General features: G+C 58.4%; 1 protein-coding gene across 23 annotated transcripts in view; it reads left to right on the top strand.

Annotated features, from left to right (window-relative positions):
- Positions 1-4,058: 4,058 nt before the first annotated feature.
- UNC13A (unc-13 homolog A) overlaps positions 4,059-16,133 on the top strand; it is a 37,570-nt gene continuing 25,495 nt past the window's right edge. For 17 of the 23 annotated variants that reach the window (XM_033081997.2, XM_033081994.2, XM_042780036.1 and 14 more), the window contains exons 1-11: positions 4,059-4,165; positions 8,906-8,935; positions 9,253-9,352; positions 9,577-9,694; positions 9,877-10,000; positions 10,164-10,237; positions 10,317-10,371; positions 11,061-11,096; positions 11,653-11,863; positions 12,309-12,434; positions 13,817-14,440. In XM_033081997.2, the coding sequence (XP_032937888.1) occupies positions 4,144-4,165; positions 8,906-8,935; positions 9,253-9,352; positions 9,577-9,694; positions 9,877-10,000; positions 10,164-10,237; positions 10,317-10,371; positions 11,061-11,096; positions 11,653-11,863; positions 12,309-12,434; positions 13,817-14,440 (1,520 nt within the window). In that variant the 5' untranslated portion in view covers positions 4,059-4,143. The remainder of the gene's footprint in view (positions 4,166-8,905; positions 8,936-9,252; positions 9,353-9,576; positions 9,695-9,876; positions 10,001-10,163; positions 10,238-10,316; positions 10,372-11,060; positions 11,097-11,652; positions 11,864-12,308; positions 12,435-13,816; positions 14,441-16,133) is intronic. The other 6 variants (XM_033081995.2, XM_033082002.2, XM_033082001.2 and 3 more) reach the window with 1 other exon arrangement.

Here is a 16,133-nt window from a genome sequence, read left to right as displayed (position 1 = left end):
TGTCCATTCATCATCCGTTCTCCTGGGAATTGTGATTTAGTTTGGAGTTTGGGAGTTGTGGGCTGACCAACCCTGTGTGTGGCTGAACAGCTGGCTCTGGCTTTGTTATTCTCAGGGCCAACCAGATCCTTCCCAGTGCTGCCTACTGGGACAAACTGGTCCCTGCTGGGTACCCTGCCTTCCCCCTCTGCCCCCTGCCCTCCTGCCTGTTTCTTGCAGACTTTCCAACCCAGGGTTTTGATGTAGGGATTTGAGAAAGTTTTTGAAGAGGTTTGGGTTGGGTTTTTTGTTTTCTGTTTGGTTTTGTGGTTTTTTTGTGGTTTTTTTTTTTAATTTGGGTTTTTTGTTGTGTTTTTTATTTTGTTGTTGTTGTTGTTGTTGGTTTTGGGGTTTTTTTTTTGTTGGGGGTGCTTTTAGGCCCAGGAGTCATGGGAGAAACTGAGTTTATGCTGAGCTGAAGATTTGATGACATTTGGGGATATTCAGACAAGGTTCCGGGGATGGAGCCATCCTGGTGCCAATGCTAAAGGATTTTGGGAGGGTGAGATGGCTGTGTGAGAAGGGAAGCAGCATGAGGGGCAAGTTGCAGGAATTTAGCTCCTGGAAATAATTTATTTCAAGGCATGGATATTACTTCCTGATTTACTTTTTTTTTTACTAAATATCATATTTTTAATCCTTATTTTTGATCAAAAGCCAGGCGTTTTCTTGGGAAAAGAACTCTGAAGCTTCTCATGTACACTTTCCTTTCCAATGAGACATTTTTCATCCAAACAAGGGTTTGGGGCAGAAAATAAACCCAAAGGTGAGCCATGGTTGCAGCTCAAAGCTGAGTAGCAAGGCAGGAGGGGGGCATTGGGCTGCAGTGGGTGCTGGGGGGTGGGTGTGTCAGACTGTCATTCAAGATTGATCTGATGAGGAAAGTATTCCTGTTTAGAATTTTCCAGAATGGCTGTTTGGCTTGGAAAAGGTGGATTGCAAGTGGTGTGTGATAATGTGAGTCTGGGTGCATGTACTGGTGTGTGTGCACAAGCAGGTAAGTGTGTGTGTGACATGAGTGTGTGTGTGACATGGATGTGTGTGTGACATGAGTGTGTAACACGAGTGTGTGTGTGACATGAGTGTGTAACATGAGTGTGTGTATGACATGAGTGTGTGTGTGACATGGATGTGTGTGACATGAGTGTGTGTGTGACATGAGTGTGTGTATGACATGAGTGTGTGTGATATGAGTGTGTGTGTGACATGAGTGTGTGTGTGACATGAGTGTGTGTGTGACATGGATGTGTGTGACATGAGTGTGTGTGACATGAGTGTGTGTGTGACATGAGTGTGTAACATGAGTGTGTGTGTGACATGAGTGTGTGTGACATGAGTGTGTGTGTGACATGGGGGTGTGTGACATGAGTGTGTGTGTGACATGGATGTGTGTGACATGAGTGTGTAACACGAGTGTGTGTGTGACATGAGTGTGTGTGTGACATGGATGTATGTGATATGAGTGTGTGTGACATGAGTGTGTGTGACATGAGTGTGTGTGTCTGACATGAGTGTGTAACATGAGTGTGTGTGACATAAGTGTGTGTGTGACATGAGTGTGTGTGACATGAGTGTGTGTGTGACATGAGTGTGTGTGTGACATGAGTGTGTGTGACATGAGTGTGTGTGACATGAGTGTGTGTGTGACATGAGTGTGTGTGTGACATGAGTGTGTAACATGAGTGTGTGTGTGACATGAGTGTGTGTGACATGAGTGTGTGTAACATGAGTGTGTGTGTGACATGAGTGTGTGTCACATGAGTATGTGTGTGACATGAGTGTGTGTAACATGAGTGTGTGTGTGACATGAGTGTGTGTGTGACATGAGTGTGTAACATGAGTGTGTGTGTGACATGAGTGTGTGTGACATGAGTGTGTGTGACATGAGTGTGTGTGTGACATGGATGTGTGTGACATGAGTGTGTGTGACATGAGTGTGTGTGTGACATGGATGTATGTGATATGGGGGTGTGTTACATGACTCTATGTGTGACATGGTTGTGTGTGTCTGTGTCACACGTGTACCAGCACATACCGGCCATGTGCTGATGGTGAGTGGAGCAGACAATCTGGCTAGAGATAGCTCTGCTGCCCCAGGGCTGTGGCTCTGGCAGAAGCAGGGAGGAGATGCCATGAGACAGCGCCCAAAAATATATTGAGAGGTTTTGGTGGGGTTTGAAAGAGCCTTTGGCACATCCCTGGCTGTGGGGAAAGGCTCTGGGGGTATCTGGGGGGATCCCAAACCTCTTGCCAGGATGGTGGCTGTGAGTGTGGGTGCTGTGGAAGTGCCATGTGCCTGAGCTGGGAGTGCCACACAGTCCTGGTCCATCGCCAGGGCCATCACTTGGATTTTATGGCAGTCTGGAAGTGCTGTGACAGGCAATGCGGGCCAGAGTGAGAGATGGGAGGGAGGTAGCCTCAGTGCTGACATCCATCCTGGCATGGGTCTACTCTGCCATTCCTGGGGCAGGGCTGTCGGGAATAGAGAGCCAGGAGAATGGATGTGGTGGGGAAGGGACTTGGGGCTGAGCCAGCTGTTGCAGTCTGAGGGCCTGGGGGGCATTTCAGCACTGCCCAGGGTGATCCTGCCTCCCCTGGCTGATCATGGGTGCAAAGCCCAGCTTTCTGTGTCCCAGTTTCCCTGTCAGGAAGGGCTCTGCCCATTGCTGCCCACCGTAACCGTTCCTGGGGTGTCCTTGCACGCTGCAATGTCCCCCAGGGCTCTATCCCTGGAGAAGGGAGGGAGATGGCAGTGGGGCTATCCCTGGAGAAGGGATGGACGTGGCAGTGGAGCTGTTCACAGCCTGGCTCCATGGGCCTCCCTGCTGCCCGAACTGGGTCACCCTGTCTGGGCTGTCACTTCACGGGGCTCTGTGGGCACGTGTGTGGGGACAAGGGGTGTGCAGGTGTGTGAGGGCACACGTGGATGTCCAGCTTCTACATCTCTGCCAGCAGTGGCTCCAGTACTGCTCTGTCAAGAGGCTGACACACCCCAGGCCTGGGACTGCCTTGGGAGTGTCAGGCCCTGCTGCTCTTTTGGGACCACTCATTAGTGATGAGGGACCAGTGTGCAGTGTCAGGCCAGGGCACTCACTCCCACAGGTACCCTTGTGTGCACATCTTCCCTTGTTGTTCTGTGCCTCAGTTTCTCTTGGCATCTTTTCTCCCCCTGGTGTTCCTGATGTCACTTTCTGCTGGTCCTGCAAGATGCAGTGATCCCATGGGAATAACATGGTGACACCTTTGCTTGTGCCACAGAGCCACCAGGCTCAGCAGGATGGGAGTGTGAGCCCATCCCTGGCTCCACGGCAACAGGAGGCAGATGGGGACAGGATGGAACCGTGTCTGAGCTCATGTCCCCAGTGATGGAGATGGTCTCTGCTTTATTCTCATGTGAGACCCCCTTCCATGAGGGCCAGCACCTGCAGCTGGGTGCTGGTCCCTGTCTGGGACCATAGGAGCTTCTGCAGCCCCTGAGCTGGGATCACTGCCCAGATCTGAGCATTTCTTTGCGATGTCACATTTGGTGGCTGAGATGAGAGAGGGGACGACGATGGGGGTGACAATGACGGTGTGCGCGCACCTGCTCAGACCCATCTCTGAACACGCACAGCGCAGCCCGGGGGGCATGCCTGGTGGGGTGGGGGGCGGTGAGGTAAATTCTGCACTCCAAAACCACCCCCGCTTTAAGGCTGTGCAGGCAGGACCCAGCTCCCCTCACCCCAGCTGCACAAACGAGACGACCCCACCCTCCCGGGGAAAGGAGGGCACGACAGCCCCCCCGAGGCTGTCGGAGCCAGCCGGACCGCACCTCCCGCACAGCACGGCCCCCCTCTGTGGGCAGGACCGTCCGCCCCTTCCGCCGGGCGGTGCGGGTGTGGCGGACCCGCTCAGCCCCGCCGGTCCGAGCCCCCCGGCAGCCCCGCGGGACCCCAGCCCCGCCTGGCGCCCGCACGGCACGGGGGGAGCTCGGGGGGCGGCGCCGCGCGGGCGGGGGCGGGGGTGACGTCAGGCGCTGTCCGCGGTGCTGAGGGAAGATGGCGGCGCGCTAGAGCCGGGCGGCGGCCAGGGCCCCCCGCGCCCCCCGGCACCCACACCGCCGCCATGTCGCTGCTCTGCGTCGGAGGTAGCGGGGCACAGGGCACAGGGCACGGGCCGGGAGGGGGGCGCGTCCCGCAGCCGCTGTGCTCGGGGCAGGGAGCGGGGAGCGCGGGGCTGGCCGGGCTGAGGGGCTGAGGGGAGTGTGGGCAGCAGGGAGGCGGTGGGGGGGGTCGTGGGAACGGCTCCATTCACAAGCACCCGGCGCGTGGATTTATGAATGAACCGGCGAGGGCGCGCGCGCGGCGCGGGAGCAGGGAGTGGGGGTGGGGCAGGGGCGGGGGTGTGGGCGCGCCCTGCCCGCACAGGGATCCCCCGGAACCCCCCGGGATCCCCCCAGCCCTGACCCTGACCCCAAACCCCCGCCCGGAGGGACGGGGCTCCCTCCGCTCCTCCCCCCGCCCCATGGGGACGTAACCCTCCCTGGCTCTCCCCCGCCGTGGGAAGGGGGCTCCCCCCGAAACAACCCCCGGGCTTCCCTCATCACTTCCCACTGCCGGTGAGGGAGGGGACTCCCCTTGAAGTCCCTCTGGGCTCCCTCCATAGCCCTCCCCCGCCGGGGGGAGGGGGCTCCCTTCTCGTTGCCCACCCTAGCCTCTCCTGTCTATCCCTCTCCAGCTCCCCGCCCCTCGGAGCCCCCTTCCTCCCACCCTTCCCCCGCATCTCTTCCTGCATCCCCCCAAGCGCAGACCTCACCCCCTGCCCGTACACCCCCACCATCGCACCTCTCCCCATATACGCCCCTCCCCAGGTCCCCACCCCTCTTGCCTATCCTCAGGCACTCCCTGCAGACATAGCTCTGCATTCCCAAGCACCCCCTCAGCAAAAACGCCCCATATGTGCCCCCAACACACCACATCTATCCCAAACCGCCTAATTACACCCTCAAGCACCCCCGACCCCTAAAATTCCTCTACTCCCAAACATCATCCCTCCCCATCTATGTATCTCTACATCCTCATTCCCCCAAATAGACCCCGTGCACCCCAAATCCCACACTCTCCCCTCTTCCTTCTGTGAACCCCTAAATACCCCCCTCACCTGACAGCCCCAGCCCCACCTCCTGCAGCCCCCTATGCTCCTGCAGGTGTTGCCCCGACTGGGCATGGTGGTGCTGTTGGAGTCAGGGCAGCTGGGGGGGTCAGGGTGGAAACCTGGGGGTCTGGTGTGTGCCCAGTTAGGAGATCTGGGGCTGGTCACCCCATACTGGGATGAACTGGGGGGAGTGCACCGAGCACACTGAGTCCTGCCCAGCTTGGTGCACAGATGAGCCCTGCAGGCTTGGCTTCAACCTCGCTGGTCAGTCTGGATGAATGCTCAGTAAGAGGGGGACAGAGGTCAGGAGAGGGTCCCTTACCCTCTTCTCAAGGCCCTATGACATTCTGATGGGGATGGGGTAGCACTTGTGTGTTGTGGGGTCATAGGATGGAGGAGGCAGAGTGACAGCTGGGACAAGGTGGGCATAGAGTGTCTGGGATTCCCCCACCCCAGGCAAAATGTGGAGACAAATGGGGACTCTCCCAGTGCTGCCTGAGTTCATCAGGATGGGGGCTGTGCCCCCTTCCACCCCCTGAAATGTCCTTTAGGTGCTGTCACGGCCCCCTCTCTCCTGGCAGTGCCACAGCTGGTGTGCCCCTGTGTGCCCCCCAGCCAGCCCCAGATTTCGGGTACTCTCCTCTGGCAGGGGAGGCACCTCTTTACTCCCACGTGAAGGACTGTCACATGTGGTGACACCCTCGGTGGTGCTGGGGGTGGCTGCTGAGAAACAGCTCTGAGTGAGTTTGGGCTTCCCCCAGTGCCCCATCACCACTTGCTGGTCATGCTTCTCGTGCTATTTTTGGGGGTCCCGGGGACAGGAGTGCCACCCCAGAGCCTCCCCCAGGCTTTCCCTGCCCCTCCCAGGGGCTTTGTGCCAGGGGGTATCCCTGCATGACAGGCACTGGAGTGACCTGGGAGTGTGGGGTGTGTGGGGACAGGAGGGGGTGTCTGGAGTGGCAGGAGGCACATGGACAGATGGACAGGCGGGCGGACGGGCATCCGGAGAGACAGATGGAGAGACGGAGGGACAGATGGAGAAGGGGATGGGAGACGTGATCACGGAGACTGAGGGGTGGGTGGATGGACTGACAGAGGGGTGGAGGGACAGAGGGAGAGAAAGGACAGAGGGGTAGATGAAAGGACAGACAGAGGTGGGTGGGTGGATGGATGGATGGATGGATGGACAGATGGATGGACAGAAAGGTGGATGAAGGACAGACAGGGATGGATGGATGGATGGATGGATGGATGGATGGATGGATGGATGGATGGATGGATGGATGGATGGATGGAAGAATGCATGAGGGATGCATGGAGGATTGGACAGAGGGTTGGATGAAGGACAGAGGGATGGACAGATAGATGTATGAGGGATGGACATAGGAGTGGGTGTGTGGAGACACCAGTAAGTGCCCCCAAGATAGTGGGGTGGGCAGGCAGAGGCAGGGTTGGATGAACAGATAGGGGAGTGTATGGAGAGACAGGTAAATGGATGGACAGAGGAGTGGACACACAGGAGAGGGACACATGGTGGGTGGTGAGGTGCGGGAGTGGACAGACAGGTGAATGGATGGGTAGACAGAAGGATGGGTGAATGGAGAGACAGGAAAATGGACAGAGGGGTGGGTGGATGGATGGACAGCAAGATGGATGATGGGTAGGTGTGGGGTGGAGAGAGGGGTAAATGGACAAACAGCAGGATGGATGGACAGAGGGATATGTGGACAGACAGGCCCGTAGAGGCATGCCAACACTGCAGCCCAGTTTTCGTGCCATTTCATCCAATCTCTGCCAGCTGCCTCCTGCCTCGATTTCCCCAGCTGGCCAACATCCAACATCCCCTGAGATCACTCCAGCCTGGGAAGATCCCAGCTTGTTGATGTCATATGAGTGTCACACTGTCCTCAGGTCCTTGCCTGGGGACTCAGGTTGAATTTAGCCCCAGGGTGGCACCCCAGGATTTGTCACCCCTGTGCCAGCTTTGGGGACCCTTTGATGGGTGGGAGGGCAGCACATCCTGCAGATGGTGACAGCAGGATTTCTCCCTGGCAGGAGATGACAGCCAGGAAAGCCACGTGTTCCCTGGGTAATTGTTTGTTCCTGTCAGCTCGGGTATTTTTGGAGCTTTTCCTTCCTCTGTTCTCCCGTTCCTTTTTGGAAGCAGCAGCTGGAGAAGAGTAGTGGGTGCCCCTGGGCCCGGGGGAAGGGGGATCCCTGTCAGCCACAGGCAGGTTCTGCCTCCAGATGCTCTATTAGAATAGACTAATATCAATTTATAATATGTATAAATACATTATATTTGATTTACATAATTATTACACACAGCGGTGCCAGCCATCCCCAGATAGCCCGCGGGTCCCAGCCTGGTGTCACTCGAGGATATTTGGGATCCCGGAGCCTTGTGGCAGCCCCCCATTGTGAATTCCCCATCGATGAGTGAATCTGCAGCTCCTGAAGCCAGCCCTGTGATTCCCTGGGAACATGGCTGCCAGTGACGTAGCTGGTGACCTTCCTTCGGGCAAAAAGCCACCCAGGTGTCACCCTTTCGGTGGCACAGGGCAGGCAGCCGAGTCAGAGGGTCCGCAGTTGTTTTCCGAGGGGATGGATTCCCCTGCCTCAGTTTCCCCGAGGCTTCTGGTGCCACGTGGGCTCCTGCCAGCCCTGCCAGGCACGTGGAGCTGGCGGCAGCCCCGCGTCCCCTCCAGCGCTGGTGGCGGCTGATAAGCGGCTGGCGAGTGGCACGTCTCCGAAATCAAATTACCTTTGATGTCGCCAGGGCTATTTTCATCCCTCCTCGGTCACGTTGGTCCTGCACCCGCTGGCACTCGCGTCATTCACCCGTTCTCCGGGTGCTGTGTCATTCCCTCCCCGCCTGGTCCCCCTCTGGCAGCCCCTCGGCCCCGCCACCCCCGGCACTGGCAGCGTCGGTGCCCGCCTATACTCACCTCCGTTTGCCCCCCACTGCAGCCAAAAGTTGGGGACCGACCCCCACCCAACCGGATAAAGCTGGGGGGGCTCAGCCAGAACCTGGGGGGGAGGGTTTCCCATGGAGCTGAGCAGGATCGGAGGGCCCCCTGCACCCCCCAATGGGCAGGATGGGAACCAGCCCCACAGTGCCCCCACGGGGGAGACAGGGCTGGGGGAGGTATTTTGGAGCTGTATAGGATTTTGGGGGGCGTCTCCTCTACCCCTGGGGCTGTTTGTGGGCAGGGAGGGTTACAAGCCCCCGACCCACCAGGTTTCCTGTGGGAAATCTGGGTCAGTGGTTTGGGAGAGCCTTAACCCTGTTCCTGCTGGGCTGGTGCCACCCAGCTGGAACTCGAGTGGGGAACAGGGTTCCCCAGACCACAGGTTTTCCTCTGGATATGGATGGTAGCATCATCTCTTTCTCCAAATAAATCCCAAATCAAAAGTGTAGGGTGTGGGGGGTAACACCCCCTCAACAGAGGAAGGCTGATCATTTGGGGTTGCAAGCTGTCTCACAGTAACAGGGTTTTTGGGGGAGCCTTTTCTTCCCTCTGATGCCCACTTCCAGCTCATATCTGATCCCTCACCCTCCCCTGGTATGGGGAATCCCAGCACTTTTCCCACCTGGCAGCTTGGGGGCGGGGGAGGGAAATTGGTGGCAATCAGGACTGGGGTCCTCCCACTCCCTTGACATCCTGGTGGGGATCCCCAACCTTTCCCCAGGGTCTCACCCTGTTTTTCTTCCCTCCCTTTGTCCCCACAGTTAAAAAGGCCAAGTATGATGGGCCCCAAGGTAAGTGAGATCCCACCTGCCTGCCCACCTGAGGGGAGAGGGTGGGTGGCTTTTGGCTGGTTGGATGTGGCAGGGTCAGAGGAGGGGCTGGGGAAGGGGGTTGAGGCCAGCCTTGGCTCTGGAGGCTTCATTTGGTCACACACACAAATGGGGGTGCCCTGGATGGAGCAGGGGGTTCACATCCTACCAGCCCTGGCAGATGTAGGATCTCTCCTGGGACTGGGGTGCTGAGGGAAGTGTGTGTGGGGGTGGCAGTGGGTGGTGTTGCGGAGTGGGGACACACTGGGGATCATGTCACCCTCTGTTTGTTCCCACAGAGAAGTTTAACACCTATGTGACCCTGAAGGTGCAAAATGTCAAGAGCACAACCATAGCAGTGCGGGGCAACCTGCCCTCCTGGGAGCAGGACTTCATGTTGTGAGTGTCCAGGGGGTCCCCCTCGCTCCCCCATCCCTGCTGCTCCCCCTCACCCCCATAAATAATACGGGCAGTCCTCCACTGCCCTGACCCCAGATCTGGGGGGCTCACCTCAGTCCTGGGTCTGAAGGGTCAGGTAGAAGCTGGATTGGTCCCAGGAGGCTACTGAGGCCTGAGGGGGGTTAACTTCATGGGGAGTAACCTGATACTTTTCCTGTCCCCAGTGAGATCAATCGGCTGGACTTGGGGCTGACTGTGGAGGTGTGGAACAAGGGGCTCATCTGGGACACCATGGTGGGCACGGTGTGGATCCCCCTCCGGACCATCAGGCAGTCCAATGAGGTAGGGAGGCAGGCACAGGCATCTCCCTGCTGAACCCCAAGGGACATGTGCCACCTCCAGCTGTCCTTTGGGCCAGGCAGAACCTTCCCTGTCCTGCCTGGGGCCAAACCCTGTGTGCTGGGGTTGTGGGGCCATGAAAGAGGGGTTCTGGGAGCTCTCCTCACCCCATTTCTACCCAACAGGAGGGCCCTGGGGAATGGCTCACACTCGACTCCCAGGTCATCATGACCGACAATGAGATTTCGGGCACCAAGGATCCGACTTTCCACCGCATCCTCCTTGACACACGCTTTGAGCTGCCGCTGGGTGGGTGGTGCCCCCACACCCAGGCTGTGTTTGCCTTGCTCTCAGCCCCAGGGCTGCTCATGAGCCTTGGAACTGGGGCTGAGGGTCTGAGCCTGTGGCCCCAAAAGCTTGAAGGTTGTTTTGGGGGAGGTCTGTGCACCAACTGGGGTCTTTGCCCTCACAGATATCCCTGAGGAGGAGGCCAGGTACTGGGCCAAGAAACTGGAGCAGCTCAACGCCATGCGGGACCAGGATGATGTGAGTGCAGCCGGGCCTGGGGTGAGGGTGCAGGGGCAGTGCTGCCAGCAGGAGCCCTCACCAGCCCCTCTCTCCCCAGTATGCCTTCCAGGAGGAGCAGGAAAAGCCTCTGCCTGTGCACGGCTCGCAGTGCTGTAAGTGCTGCCCTGTCCCTGCCCCGCTGTGGGACCTCCACTCCCTCCTTTCTCCCCACTCCCACACCAAGGAATTTTAAGAGGTGGGCTCCACCTCTGCTTTGGAGCATTGGACCCCAACCCAAATGGGGCTCAACTTCACCCCATACCCCATCCCCATTCCTGTTACCCTTCCTGTGTTTGCCAGCGTTTCTTTGCTGTCTCCCAGGTCCACAGTGGGTGAGCCTTCCTGTGGGTGGAGGGGAGCAGGGCAATGAGAGCAATGGGGCTGATGAAGGCAGTTCCTCTGGGACAAAGGGCAGCAGGCTGCTGGATGGGGGCCCTGTAGAGGCATTTGGAGTAGCAGCTCAGTTTATCCCAACACATGCCTCAGTGCCCCCTTCTGTAACCATCCTAGGGACAGGCATTGTTCAGTGCCCCTGTGCCCAACCCCAGGCCCTGTCCCTGTCAGTGCCACCATGCCTGGCCGTAGCATTGTCCCCAGCCTGGGTCAGTGAGACCATACCCACCCCAGGCACTGTCTCCAGTCCAGCTTGGTTTGTCATGTTCAAGCCCAGGCAGTGTCCCAGTGCCACTGTGCCATCCTGTTCCCAGGGCAGTGTCCCTAACCCAGTGTGCCCTCTGGGGAGATGCTGGTTCCTCCCAACCAGCTGCCTCCATCTTTTTTGTCTCTGCCCATTTCTTTGTAGGCAACTGGAATTATTTTGGCTGGGGAGAACAGCAGAGTAAGTATCCTGCCCACTCCTCTCTTCCCAGCCTGGGGGTCCCCAGCACATCCCTCTTTGCCTGCCCCAGGGCTCAGAGGACCTGGAGCTTGGGTCTAGCAAGGACCTGTGGCCTTGTGCCGTGACTATACTGGGTGAGGACAGTGTCACCAAGTGTCACCAAGTGTCACCAAGTGCCCTGTCCTGGACAGGGCTGTCCCCATGGGCTGGTGGGGACATGGCCCCATGGGGCTCTGTGCCCTTGGGGTGACCCAGTGGCAATGAGCAGCTCGGGCTTTGCCTCTCTGGTGGGACATTGGTGGGGCAGAGGGAGGGTCCCTGCCCCCATCCTTTTCCCCCTTCTGTATGTCCCAAATTCCCCCTCCACCTTCCTGTCATTCCCCCAAAACCCTTCCTGTGCTGATAACATGTCAGCTCGCCCCTCATCCTGCCCTGGGCCCACCTCCTCAGCACAGTCCCACAGCGGTGGGGACACAGTGGTGGCACTAAAGGGTCTGTGCAGAGTGGGGAACAGATTTCGGCCATCCCCTGCCCCACTCATCATGGCCCCTTGCAGATGATGACCCTGATAGTACCGTGGATGACCGGGACAGTGACTACCGCAGCGAGACCAGCAACAGCATCCCCCCACCCTACTACACCACGTCCCAGCCCAACGCCTCTGTGCACCAGTACCCCATGAGGCACCAGCAGCAGAGCTCCCGCGACTCCTACACTGACTCCATGCAGAGCTACGAGATGGACTACTCGGATCAGGCTCCCATCAGGTAGTGTGACCACAGCCAACTCCCCTGGGACCGGCTCTCTCAACCTCCCCTGCAGGTGACAGAGGCCAGCAGGTCCCCAGGGTGATGCCAGGGATGGAGCTCCCATTGCGGTGGGTTACAGAGGGAAGGATGCTGAGGTGAGGAAGAGTGGGGTGGTGCTGGCCCCATCCAAGCCTTTCCTTCTCACTGGGAAGTTCTCAAACTCTTTTAGGTCACTGCCCTCTTCTGTCCTTACTGGGTTTGGGGCCCCCCACCCCTGGCTGTCCCTGCTGGGAGCTGGGCAGTGGAGTGTGGGGTGGCTGGGGACCCAGACGTGGCAGAGCCCAGCCCAAAGTGCCAGCCCCATCCAGATGGACAGAGCCTCCCTGCCAGTGTCCCCACGGCAGCAGGGGGTGGCGGGTGGCAGTGGGACCTCGCTGACCATGTTCCTCTCCTCCCCTGGCAGACGCTATGGTAGCGTATACTCTGCCGCAAACGGACGCAGCGACGCTGAGTCCGGTTCTGAGTCGAGCAGGCGGACCAGCCGCCAGCCTTCCCTTGAGAGCAGGCGGTCCCTAGACCTTTCGGATAGGTGGGTCCATACCTGTGCCGTGTGCTGTGTGCCGTCGCAGAGTGCTGTGGTCGGTCCTTGCAGCCATGGTGAGGCCAACACCAGTCCTGGCAAGGGCGGCCTCGTGCCACCCTCCCCGCCCCGGATCAGCCTTGTACAGGGACAGCATTGAGATGCTCCAGGTGTCCCCCCAGCCCCTCTTGCTACTGCACCCCACACGTCACATGAGGTGACATCCCATCATCCCGCTCCTGCTGGCTGGCACTGTAACTGTCTGGCAGCACTGCTGCCTGTTCCTTGTCCTGCCAGCGGGTGTGGGACTGGGCCCTCGGGGACTCACATGCCACCCCCTGTTCCTGGTCACCTACCAGGGTGTGCCTCTCTGGACAAAAGCTTCGTGATTTGGGATCCTGTGATGTGCCAAGAGCACCTCTCCCAGCTCTGGCCAGGATCAGGATGGGGAGGTGTGGAGTTTCCAGGTGTGAGCTGTGTTTCCTGCATCTCTCTGCCCCAAGTGCTCCTTCCCAAGGTACCTGGATGATGCCAGTACCCCTCCCAACTGGGGCCAGCCTGAACCATCCCCCAGCACTCTCTTCCCTGCCCTGTCCCCTGGCTCCCCACAGCCTGGCTCAGCCATTCTGGGCTCTGCCTGGCCTAGCCCCTCGTCTTTGTCCCCTCATAGACCCCCTGAGCCCTGGCTGCCAGTGCTGGAGACGTGGTGTCGGCCTCTTCCTCGGCATGTTCCTGTCCTGTCTGCATGTCTGCTTCTGTCAGCCTGTCCCCATGGAGCCACGGGGCTGCCCTGTCCATGGCAGCCTCCTGGGACACAGGGCCCCCATGGGCCTCCCAGTGCAGGCAGCTGTGAGAGGAGGGGGCTGGAAGGGCTGGGGTGGTAGATGGGATGGGGGAAGGAGTCTAGCCTGGCAGCAAGAGCAGAGAGGAAACTCCTGGGAAGGAGTGATTTTAAGAGGAGAGAGGGGGTTGAGAGGGTGTCCTGGGGTGGGGTGCCTGGGAGGGCTGTGGGGAACACTGGGACGTCAGGGTAGAGGCTGTGTGACATCTGTATGTGAGGGGCAAGACAGGATATCTGGCAGCAGCAGGGGGCAGGATCTGGCTGGGGGTGCTGCTGCTGCCCCCACCCCTGGCCGTCACCCCTGGTGACACTGTCACCCCCACCCCACTCTTGGCCCAGGCACAGGCAGGGAGGTCAGAGTGCCTCTGCTTGGGGGCTGGTTCCAGCCAACGGGGTTTCCTGGTTCTGTGCCTCCGGCTCCCCGGATGAGGAGCCCAATGCTCCCGATGGGACCTGCACATCCTCCCGCCCCTGCTGCAGGGCCCCGGGGCTCTGCCTGGGGTGACACGGACCCACGGGAGCCCTGTCCTTGTGTCCCCTCACCCCTCAGCCCCACAGGGAGCAGCCGCTATGCCTCGTCCGCCGAGCTGAGCCAGGGCAGCTCCCAGCTGAGCGAGGACTTCGAGAACGAGAGCCTGAGGGACTCGGAGCTGGATGAGAGGGACGGGGACTCCTACCACTCCTGCCACAGCTCCGTCAGCTACCGCAAGGACTCACCGCGCTGGGAGGAGGAGGATGATGATGATCTCTACCTGGAGGAGGAGGAAGAAGAGTTCATTGAGGATTACAGTGAGACTGAGGAAGGCTACCCCAAGGAAGAGGAGCTGGAAGAGGAGGAGGAGGAACTGCGGGAGCAGGACACGTATGAGCCCCCTGAACATGAAACATACCCGCCACCACAGAAACCCCTGCCACAGCAGCAGCAGCAGCAGCAGCAACAGCAACAGGTCCTGCAGCAACAGCAGCAACAGCAGCAGCAGCAACCCCAGCTGGTCCCACAGCAGAAGCCTCAGCAGCAGGAGAGGAAGGAGGAGAGGAAAGAGGAGAGGAAGGAGGAGAAGGACACCTCTGTCCCACAGGAAGCCCCTGAGGCCCTCAAAGCCCCGGGGGCAGAGGAAGAAGTTCCCGTGCAAGAGGCAGCCCCAGAGACTGAGCCCCCAAAACCAGCTGAGAGGTAGGAAGGGGAACTGAGCTGTCATGTCCCTGGGATGGCACTGTGCCTGGAGGCACAGAGGATGCTCTGGAGGATGCTCAGGGATGCTGTGGTGCTTGGTGCAGGACCAGGCACCTTCTGCTGTGTCTGGAGCTTTTCCAGGTGCCTGAGCCTTGAGGTGGGGGAAGCCCACCTTGTGCCAGCTTGGGCACACTGCCTGGCCCCAGCCACCCCCTGTGCTAAGCATGGCTCAAGCCCTGCTGGGGCTACAGTGCTGCAGGTTTATAACCTGGGACAAACATGGAGCTGGGGGAATGGGATCTCAGGGCTCTGATTCCTCTCTGACACAGGCTCTTGGCACCCTGGGTGGAGCTTGGTCAGAGGAGGAGATTTCCTTTACAGAAGTCAGTCCTCTCCCTAGGCATGGTAAAAGCTCATCCATGGCCTCCTGTGCTGTACAAGTGAATTTATTGGTTCAACATGTGAATAATTATTATCGTGGGGACAGATTATTCAAATATCATTATATCATTATTGACCATTTCCATTTTCAGTGAGTGTCACTCCTCTGTGCAGAGTGAACTGTGATGGTGTTTTCAGCCTTTTATTTAGTTTAAATTACACACCAGGAATGGGGAAGGGAATCTCTAATTGAAACCAATATGTAATGAGCTGTTTTTAAAAAAAATGGGTATTTAGGCCCAAGACCTGGCAGGAACTTGAGGGCCTCAGGTCATGTCTGCCAGCAGTGCCCACTGGGCAGGGGGCTTAGGGGCCCTATGCTAGGATTTGGGGACTGTGAATTAGTGCTGGGGACCCCAGATTGGGTTGGGACCCCCAGAGCAGTGCTGAGGGCCTCAAATGAGCATGGATGACCCCAAATTAGCTTTTGTGACCTCAGAATAGCACTGGGGACTGTGAATTAGTGCTGGGGACCCCAGATTGGGTTGGGACCCCCAGAGCAGTGCTGAGGGCCTCAAATGAGCATGGATGACCCCAAATTAGCTTTTGTGACCTCAGAATAGCACTGGGGACTGTGGATTAGTGCTGGGAACCACAGGTTAGCACTGAGGATCCCAGATTAGCAGATCCCAGACAAAGCCCCCCAAGTCTGAGCAGGTTCATGTCTTGAGCACCCCATGGCCTCTTCCCAGAGCAGTTCTGGATTCCTCTCTCCAGTGTCACATTACACCAGGCTCTCCAGGAGATTGGTATGCTTGGAGGATTTATTTTATTTTCCTCCTTGTATTGATTTTGTAGGAGAGGAGAAAAAGCCCCACAACACCCAGCATGTCCGGGCAGACACTTTTCCCTGGGCTTGGAACCCTCAGTTGTTGGGTTCCTCTTTGCCCCAGGAAGCTGTGGTGGGAAGTGACCAGTGGACATTGTGCTGGGGAGATGGGGGGCAAAGGATGTTTAATTCACATGCTTGTGTCATCAACTGTCCCTTGTGTGTGTCACTTAGGTGCCCAGGGTAGGGTCTACTGAGGGTGAGGAAGCTTCTGGCTTCTCCTCAATGCTCTGCCCTGATTGTGCTGCCCTTTGCAGCAGAACCCTCTGCCTTTTCAGGTCCTTCCTGGTACCAAGAGGCAGTTTTGCCATGGCCACTCTGTCTCAAGGCACATCAGGATCCTCAGACTTGCTGGGGGTGTGGGGGCTGCTCCCCTCTCCCTGGTGCTGTGCTGGGAGGAGACAGGGGATGTATGTGCTTGCA

The sequence above is a fragment of the Catharus ustulatus genome, chromosome 29 (genome assembly GCF_009819885.2).
Source record: "Catharus ustulatus isolate bCatUst1 chromosome 29, bCatUst1.pri.v2, whole genome shotgun sequence".
Taxonomy (NCBI): Eukaryota; Metazoa; Chordata; class Aves; order Passeriformes; family Turdidae; genus Catharus; species Catharus ustulatus.
The sequence above is the reverse complement of the archived record's forward strand: the minus strand, read 5'-3'. Positions and strand labels throughout refer to the sequence as shown.